Source organism: Electrophorus electricus, chromosome 3, assembly GCF_041902795.1.
Source record: "Electrophorus electricus isolate QZ-2024a chromosome 3, ASM4190279v1, whole genome shotgun sequence".
Taxonomy (NCBI): domain Eukaryota; kingdom Metazoa; phylum Chordata; class Actinopteri; order Gymnotiformes; family Gymnotidae; genus Electrophorus; species Electrophorus electricus.
Genome location: NC_137499.1, coordinates 18716878 through 18726783, shown reverse-complemented (window position 1 = coordinate 18726783; position 9906 = coordinate 18716878). Strand labels below are relative to the sequence as shown.

General features: G+C 40.7%; 1 protein-coding gene across 1 annotated transcript; it reads right to left on the bottom strand.

Annotated features, from left to right (window-relative positions):
- Positions 1-837: 837 nt before the first annotated feature.
- On the bottom strand, positions 838-9834 carry ihhb (Indian hedgehog signaling molecule b). Its single transcript, XM_027014230.3, has 3 exons — positions 8596-9834; positions 3337-3598; positions 838-1632 (listed from the first exon to the last, which is right to left on the bottom strand). Exons 1-3 carry the CDS (start codon positions 8893-8895, stop codon positions 950-952), a joined length of 1245 nt encoding a protein of 414 aa, XP_026870031.1. The 5' UTR covers positions 8896-9834; the 3' UTR covers positions 838-949.
- Positions 9835-9906: the final 72 nt, after the last annotated feature.

Sequence of the window (9906 nt, the reverse complement as noted above, 5' to 3'; positions counted from 1 at the left end):
TGATTTCAGCAAATTACTTTGGCGCGCTATCTTAATGCAGACGAAACTACTTGTAGTTGTAATTTGGGGGAAATCAGCATAGCTCGACCCTCTGCTACAGCTATTCACGTGGATTGTTTTTGACATCAATCAACTGAAAAAAGGACTAACAAATATCAGGGGTTGGAATACCCCTCCTGCTGGACACCCCCTTAAGGAAGCAAAGAAAACCATTAGCCGACACTGCATACATTATCGATATAGGAAGAATGTGGGCCTATGTATCTATGCGTGTCTAACTTTACTTTGCCGAATACTTTTATTTTAATCTACAAGAACACAGCTGGTGAAATTCAAAGAGTAAAATGCGTAAGAGAAGTTTATACTTAAATCGATCACATCTGCCCGTGCTTAAAATCTTTTACCGGTAGGAAGTTGCAGATCCTAATTGAAAAGTAATATAAAGGCACATTCAGAGCAATACATCACAAAGGAACGCACAAGATTAATTAGCAATTTCCGATAAAAGGGGAAAACTGTAAAGTTTAGTAATAAAGTTGAAAACTAGTCTGCATCAGATTTGTGTAAAGTTTAATTTAAAAATAATCTGTTAAATATTCTAAATCTTTGTATCTTTGAAAATTATATTTTATTATAACAGAAAAATAGTAGTTTTAAATTTGTTACATATATTTTGTTGGGTGATGAACAGAAATGAACTTGGAAGGGGGAATCCTTAACTTTGTCGAAAAATACCACTGTCATTTAACAGATGCAAAAGATTTATTTAGTGGATTCTTGCCAAGCACAAAGGTGTAAGTCTTTTAAGTGTAAGAGTTTTTGCTCATGAAACTCAGTTTATCCAAAATAATCCTTAATGGCCTTTAAGGCTGTCAGTGTATAAACATGACCTTTCATACACTGTTTTTCTTCTTTTTCTCCATCAGTGTCCTCCACTTGTTCAAGACCATCATCTCTCAGTGTTCTCCAGTGCCCAAGGGTGAAAGAGTTCTGAGGCCAGAAGCAATTTTCCCACCCACTGTAACGTATGAGCATACCAGTGTAGCCCTTGGAGTTGCTTTGGCCCAGTCCAGCTGTACAGCATGCGCAGTGGGCCAAAGGCCCAGTGAGCAAGCTGATGTGTTTCCACTGCAGCATAACAGGAAGTCATCACCCCATTCACCACCAGGGTTCCGTGGGCAGTGAGTGGAGCATACGCACCCCGATCCTCCCACACACGTTTTTTGATGATGCGGGAGAGTCGCCCCTTTGGCAATCCCTTATCCCCTATAGTCAATACACACTGTCCTGGATGGGCATCACTGGCAAATATTGTCCGCATGGTGCCCTCTGCTGGCTGGCTAGCCCCAGTACAGTTTCCTTCCCACACAAAGAGCAAATGGGCTGCAGTCAGGGAGACAGTAGCCCCATTCTGTGTACTAATCACATAGAAATGTTTCTGGGTCATGGGGTCACGGTCCAGGAAAGTGAGGACCTCACTGTAGATGAGATTGCCACTGCTGTCTCTCTCTGTTGATGCAAGGATGCGATTACCAGCCTGCAAGTCACGGATTGGCTTCCGGCACCCATTTTCCAGGGTCACCCATGCCCTGCCTGGAAAGCAGCCCCCAGTCTTAGCTGCCAAAGAGTGTTCTGGAGAGCCAGGGGTCAGAAGAGGGAACAGAGGGGTAACAGGGCAAAGAGTGAAGAGTAGGGAAGAGAGGGAGTGCATCAGAAAAAAGAAGAAAGTCAGGTTAACCGTGTAAAAATATATATAATACCAAAGCCTCAGTAAGACTTTGTCTAACAAATAAGCTTTCTAAAAGGAGCAGAGAGATCCTTTTGCTAATGTAATATTTATTATGAACAATTTATTACAATCACATTAGAGCTGTTTGTGTGTTTCATAGCACAAACAAATTGAAAGAACATGACATGAGAATGGATGTTTTTGGCAACACTCATTTACAATAGTTAGAAATTAAATGTCTGACTGTCCGTGATAAAGATTTAAGCAGATCTTTATTGCTTTTGGAACATAAAATCATTCCCATTGCACCTTTAAAACATAGCAGCACTGACCATGCCTAATACCTCTGGCCACATTTTCCCTTACTGGTTCAGCTGTTACAGGTGATCCACAAGGCTTCTGAAAAAGACTTCCCACTGTGGTGAATATGCTTTGGCCTGCCTATTCAGTTCTCCAAGTTATGGGTAGCAGTGCCTCTTAATGGACTCTTTAGGACCAGTATTTCCAGCAAGAGTTGCCTTATATTTATCCTCTTGACTTTATATTGGAAAAAGCAATAGGATGCAGCTTCTTATCTCAAAATAGTAATACATAAAAAATGTAATATAAAATTAGGCAACTAATTTAGAGATAAAGGTTCTGTGTTCCCATCCAGTCATGTCAAAGACAGCAAACTCGCATAACGATCTGGGCAATAAGAATAGGAAGGAGAGAAAGTACAAGAAATTGATGAAAAGAGAAAACAAAATGGAATGGAAACAGAGAAAAGGAGGGGAAGAGATAAAAGAATATTATCGCTTAGATTATGAATACACAAAAAAACTGGCTTTGTACATGTAAAAAGAGAGTCTTAATGCAGAATCCATAATGTAGTATCTGTCAAACAAACTTCTCACCAATTACTCAAATTCTGCAGTGATGCTTATCTATGTAATATATGTGGGCCCATGCTGGTGAATGTGACAGCAGGACCAACAGATCCACTCTCCCAACCAACTACATCCTCCTTGTCCTTGTTCTTCTTACTAAATTTTAATGACCCTTTAGCCTACAGCTTTGGAAAGCCCATAATAGCATGGGCTGTGATGAGTAAAAGAAGTTGGAGCAGAGAAAAGTAAAAAGAGGAAATTAGAAAAGGTTAGAGAATAAGCAGAAGAGCGCATTTAACAAAGAGCCCAGTCCTGCTTCAGGTTATGCAAGTACATACATACATGATGTAAAAAAGGAAAGTTCCAAAAGAACAATGAGAGAGTTGTAAAAGAAAAGAAGCATTTTTTTTCAAAAATGCTCTTCTTAGCTGTTCCTTCCTGGATGGGTGCCACAGCAGAGGAGAAGTGTTTTTGTGTTTGTTGGTATGGAAGTTGTCAATCTTTCTGTTATATGAATATCTGTAAAAGTACACTGTCCAGCATGTGTAATTTGCTATATTCACAAGTGCCATGAGAAGCTGCCAAGTTAGTCATGGTTAGATGGAAAAGTGATATTACACATAGTTCAAGCTCTGGGTCATTGATATGCTGCTCACATTTTCTTTATTCTCTCATTCCTAATTTCTAAATTACTCACTCTCCTTTTTACCTCGTTGCCATACCCCCTCTCTCTCTCACCTGACTTGACACTGCAGTGGATGTGTCCTTTAGACTCGTAGTACACCCAGTCAAAGCCAGCCTCTACAGCTAGCCGTGCCAGCATGGCGTATTTGTTACGATCACGGTCTGAAGTGGTGATGTCCACTGCTCTGCCCTCGTAGTGCAGAGACTCCTCAGAGTGATGGCCATCCTCATCCCAGCCCTCAGTCACTCGCAGACGCACCCCAGGCCATAAGTTCATTACTGAGATGGCTAGAGAGTTCAGCTTATCCTTACAGCGCTGTGGAGACACAAAACACAACATTTTCCTGACTTTTTTAGGCTGTTATCTGATTACCTGTTGTTTCTAAGATAAAAATTAATTAGCTGAAATTATGCTGATTGAGAAATATGTAGCATAAATATTTTAGTTAGTGAAAAAATTCCTCAATCATTTAGCATCTGCATTACTTTGCGAAGTATAACAAATCAATATGATAATCATCATTATACATTAGCATTCTGAAAATATGTCATTGGAAAGTATATGATTCTAATAATTATTTAATAATTGTAATGTTTATATTAAAACAATTAGGAACAATACTATATAATCTATAATCTAGTGATCATGTTAGAAATATGAAGTCAAATTAGAAATGAAGAGAGGTCCATCAGGTGTGGAGTAGAGTGAACCACTGTCTCCAGGGCCTGAGAGGTCCATCAGCTGTGGAGTAGAGTGAATCACTGTCTCCAGGGCCCAGGTTTCCTGGAAGCAGTGGATTTTCAGGGTGTCCTTTCAAATGCTTTGTGGCCTTCCACACTGAGCTACTAGATGACAGCCCCTTCAATGCTAAGTCTATTACAAATATGAAGAAACCTGGCACACTGCATAGCTAAATTTTTCTTTCTTACATGTACACTAAACCATGCATTCATTGTGTGCTTTCAATGAAGTTTAATACATATCAGATGGTAAATTGCATACACACACAGATATATATATATATATATATATATATATATATATATATATATATATATATATATATATATATATATATATATATATACACACACACACACACACACACACACACACACACTGTGTGCACAATTATTAGGCAAAAGAGTCTTTCATATATATATATATATATATATATATATATATATATATATATATATATATATACATACACACACACACACACGGTGTGCACAATTATTAGGCAAAAGAGTCTTATATATATATATATATATATATATATATATATATACACTGTGTGTGCAATTATATCATCATGTGTGCCTATATCATCATTTTTATGCATATTTTACATCGCCAAGATGTATAAACTTGAATGCTTATTGAACTTAAGCATATCAGGATATGTGTATTTGTGTAATGAGGGCAGGTGTGGCCTAAGGAGATATCCTATATCAAGGTATGAATAATTATTGGGCAGCTTCTTTTCCTCAGGCAAAATGGCCCCAAAAGAGATTTAACTGACTCTGGAAAGTCAAAAATTGTCAGAGGGATGGAGCACTCTTAAAATTGCTATGATATTGGGGTGTGATCACAGAACCATCAAACGTTTTGTTGCAAATTGTCAACAGGGTCGCAAGAAATGTGTTGAGAAAAAAAGATGCAAATTAACTGCCAAAGATTTGAGAAGAATGAAACGTGAAGCGACCAGGAACACATTATCTTCCAATACTGTCATATTCCAGAACTGCAACCTACCTGGAGTGGAGAAGTACAAGGTGTTCAGTACTCAGTGAACTGATGAAGGTAAGGAAGGCTGAAATCTGACCACCACTGAACAAGACACATAAGGTGAAAAATCAAGACTGTGCCAAGAAATAGCTGAAGACAGATTTTTTAAACGTTTTATGGACTGATGAGATGAGAGTGACTCTTGACGGACCAGATGGATAGGCCCGTGGCTGGATCAGTAATGGGCACAGAGCTCCACTTCAACTCAGATACCAGCAAGGTGTAGGTGGAGTCCTGCTATGGGCTAGTATTATTGAAGATGACCTAGTTGGACCTTTTCGGGTGGAAGATGGAGTCAAAATCAACTCCCAAACCTGCTGCCAGTTTTTAGAAGACATTTTCTTCAAGCAGTGGTACAGGAAAAAGTCTGCATCTTTCAAGAAGACCATGATTTTTATGCAGGACAGTGCTCCATCACATGCATTGAAGTACTTCATTGTGTGGCTAACCAGTAAAGGCCTTAAAGATGAAAGAATAATGACATGGCACCCTTCTTCACCTGACCTAAACCCTATTGAGAACTTGGGGCCCTTTTTAAATAGAAGATTTATGGTGAAGGAAAACAGTACAGATCTCTGAACAGTATCTGGGAGGCTGTGGTTGCTGCTGCACAAAAAGTTGATCATCAACAGACTAAGAAACTGACAGACTCCATGCATGGAAGGCTTATGACAGTTATTGAAAAGAAGGGTGGCTATATTGGTCACTGATTTTTTTTTTTTTTATATCAGAAATGTTTATTTGTGAATTTTGAGTTGTTTGTTTAATATTCTCACTTTAACAGATTAAACTAAACAAGTGAGATGGGAAAATTTCTGTTTTTCATTTAGTTGCATAATAATTCTGCACACTAATAGTTGCTCAATAATTATATACACATAGATATTCTTATAAGAAAGCCAAAACCTTACTTTTACTTTCTTAGTATTTAGGTTTGAGGTGTATTAACATTTTGGACTGACTATTGTAGTTGTTCAATAATAAGATGAGTCCTCAAAAATACAACTTTCCTAATAATTGTGCACAATATATAATGTCATTGATCCGCAGATTGAATCCTTTGCTGTTCCCAAGTCCCCAGTGGTGATAAATGGTGTGTACATTTTAAATCCTAAAGGACTCTTGGGTCTTTAAGATCAGTTCCCTTCTAACGGTTTCCTTCATGGACCCTCACAGTGAGTAAATCTCACCCTCTGAACAGTCAAATCAAATCAAATCAAATCAAATGTATTTATATAGCACTTTTTACAACAGATGTCACAAAGCAGCTTTTCAAACGTCCAAGTCCAAGCCCCCAGTGAGCAAGCCAAGGGCGACAGTGGCAGGGGAAAAAAAAACAAAACCTAGAGCATGAGGAAGAAACCTTGAGAGGAACCAAGACTCAAGGGGGGGGGGGGGGCATCCTCCGCTGGCTGAGTGTGAGCTCTCTGTCACCATCAAGTTCTCAGAGGACTGAGAGGGAGACAGACAGGAGAGGGCACTGAATGGTCTAAAGCAGATGTCTCAAAATCTTATATTAACCTTTGTTACACTAAGTCACTGAGATGGTGACTGAAGTCAAAACAGGTGGGGCAGCACATTCCCAGACAGTAGTCAATGCCTCAACAATGATAACATGCATTCTCCCACACTGTGAATGTGCATGGTCACACTGCCATTAGAGGATATGATAAAGTACTGGGCTCAAGTACCCATTTAATGTATTGTAATTTCAAGTTGCTTAAACATTGTTTAAGATACGTTGCTTTGCATTGTTGTCATAGCCAGATATATTTAGTAAAATGCCTGAACGAATCTTTTGGAATGTTTTTTCATCCATAGATTAATTAAGCCCTTTAATTTCTGATAGGCTCAAACAAAGTAAAGCCAAATGTTTAAAAGTCAAATGTCTGCTAGTTACACAAACGAACTCGGATTCAGTTTTCTATTTTTCTAGTTTATTTGACCCATGTCTGGTGCGTCTTTTTGATCTGATGAGCAGTTTGTTTGTTTGTTTGGTTGGTTGTTGTTGGTTTTTTTTGGGGGGGGGGGGGTTGTATTTATCGAGCGGCGGTACGCTATGTGTGTCTAACGTTACTGGACAGATAAGCTACCTTGTCTAATCAGAAAAAAATGCATGTTTATATATTCGACTTTTTCCGATCCGGTCTCGGAACTTCAGGATAAGAATAGAGTCTAGCGAAGCTGTAATAGATGCCTATTCATGCTGGTGTGGATTTCAGGCACCGTTTTTTTCACTGCGGTTGCAAAAGTGAACTGGACATCATAAATCAGCCCAAGAACTGTTGGTTTAGCTTTCAAGGTACAGATCGCCGGGTTTCAGGAGGAGCGGTTTCGCACTGACCGCGGGCTATACAAACATTCGCTGCTGAGCTGACAACACGCGCCTGTACGCACTGACGACTGGGGCATTGAACAGTCGCGTCTTATAAGCGAGTCGGTGCCATTCGCAGGCGAGAGAGTCGCCACTGAATCAAAACTAAGGGGTGAAAATATGTGTATAATTAAGGCTTAAATGCATGTGAAGTGGGCTATTTTTACACTTATGTGCTAGAAAAACAAACAGAAAAATAACACAAAATAAAAAAACAGACCAGAGGTTGTCTCTCGCGGTTGGCGGCGGTTGCCACAGTTTCGCCCTCATAAATTGTGCTCAAGTCAGGTAAACGTGCTGCACTGTGCGAGTGCGCCGGAGAGGTGACAGGTAAAGACGGGGTGAGATCTATGCCCCCCTCTCCGGTTCCCACATGGGTTGCCTGGACATAAACGTTGGGGCATTTAGAGGAAGCTCGCGGCCAGGAGAGCGCTGATATAAATACCTTTATTCTGCGGAATAGGAGTTGAAAAAATTCCACTTAAACCACATCAATGAGGGCGTCGTAAAATTTCTGACAGTCCAAAAAGGGAGCACCCAAGAGCAGTCGCCTTTAAGCTTACAGTAAACATTAAAACACTACCAGGTCGTGCTCAGTCTAAATGTGTCGATTTAATGTTTTCTTTTCCAAACGCGCGCTTACAACCAAGAAAACGGTGTTTTAATTATTTCAGGGATTCTTTTCCTTTTTTTTCCGTTTTATTAAAGATAATTTCAAATTTCATATTTGTGTACTTTAAGTGGTTTAGTCTACTTATTCACGAAAAGCGCAACAGCCTACTTGGGAGAAAGTTCCAATGCGCGTAATATTTAGTAATGTGTCTGCGAAAAAGTCAGATAGCTAGTCTGTGTCATGTGTTTGTTACTTAAACTAAAACAGCCAACCCCACACAGCCTCAAAAAAAAAAAAAAGAAAAGAAAAGAAAAAAACAGGCATGTCGTGAATCTGTCTCGCCTGTCAGCAGTGTGCCGTAACAGCATTATGCTGTGTGATGACGCGACAAAACTGCAAACAAGCACAACTTAATGAAAAGGAAACGACGATGCAGAATAGACGATGCTGTACCAACTTAGTTTTGCAAAGTTCCTTTCAGAATGATATTTATTTATTTGAAATGGCCCATTCAGACTAGTATTCCTGCCTTACCTGTGTCATCATCCGATCTGCACCTGTGTTCTCCTCATCCTTGAAGATGATGTCGGGATTGTAGTTGGGTGTCAGTTCTTTGAAACGCTCAGAATTCCGAATGATTTTACCCTCGTATCTTCCACTCGCACCCAAAGATTTCTCGGCAACTTTTGGGCTAAATTGCTTATAGGCTAAGGGTGTAAGTTTTCTCGGAGGCCTTCTCTTCCCGTAACCTCTGCCTGGACCGCAGCCATCACATGCTGATGAGAGAACCAAGATGCACCCCGTTAGGACCGTTAGCCCTGTGGAGAGTCTCATTACAAGAGCGTTGACGGGCACTCCAAGTCAGAGTGTCAAAATCGGTAAAGTTGTCGGCAAGACACCCCTCCTCCCCCTAGTCGCGGCTTCTGTCCCCACGCAGGGTCACTGAAGGGGGAGGAGGTCACCTTTACGACGGTATTACCGTGACCCGTCTGCTCATCATGCTTGCGCACGAGAGGATAGAACCAGAGACGCAGATTTCTTCAGGGGTTGAACAGAACAGCGCTGTGGATTGTTAAGTGCCAGTACGTCCTCGTCTCGGGTCCACGCGGAGGCAACAGAATAAATAGCCAATTTCCGTTTATATTGGCAAATGAGTTCAAAGCCTCTGTGGTGGTGAGAAGCAGGCGGGTCCTGATGCATAGACTCCGCTGCGCTTTTGGGTCGTGGTTAGATGGTGTCCCCGCAGTGGTTTTTGGCTCCTGGCTTGGCTCTGAATACGGCCCTGTGGCACACAGCTCTCAGCTAAGATGGAAATGGAAGAGACCGGAGAGGTCAGAAGCCAGTGGAGTAGACCGCACCCTGCCAGTCCCAGCCTACCTCTCCTCCCCTCCCATCGGCCTGTTTCTTACCCGCACGCTCCTTCCCGCACTCCTCTCCCACTACTACAACCAGAATCAGCCAAGTCAACAGACATTTAAACTCCTGGGCCTCAGTCCTCAGTATACTTACAACAAATATTTTTTTGCAGGCTCTAGTCAGTTCATGATATCTACACTACATATAAATGCAGCCCATGGAGAAGCGAAATAAATCGTAGCTGTCAGGTCCGGTTTTATTAATGGAGACGGGACACTCTATACCCGTCAACTGCCATCATGATGATCCGTCTCTTCCATCAGTCCTTCTAATGGAAGAATTTAGAGACATGTCTTTAATAAAATGAAAATCTATCAAAATGCGTTAATAACATCTTAGTTCTCTATTACTGATGCCTTGCGCGATGCACAATGCAGTTCCGCTAACAACCAAAAGGGGGTCTCTACCGGTAACTTTTTTCTAATGTGC

Bases quoted from the DNA above. Each gene is read 5' to 3' on its own strand.
- ihhb (XM_027014230.3), bottom strand. From the start codon at position 8,895: ATGAGACTCTCCACAGGGCTAACGGTCCTAACGGGGTGCATCTTGGTT. The intron at 3,599-8,595 runs GTAAGGCAGGAA...GTGTCTCCACAG, and splicing joins CAGATCGGATGATGACACAG to CGCTGTAAGGATAAGCTGAA. The intron at 1,633-3,336 runs GTGAGAGAGAGA...CTGGCTCTCCAG, and splicing joins CCACTGCAGTGTCAAGTCAG to AACACTCTTTGGCAGCTAAG.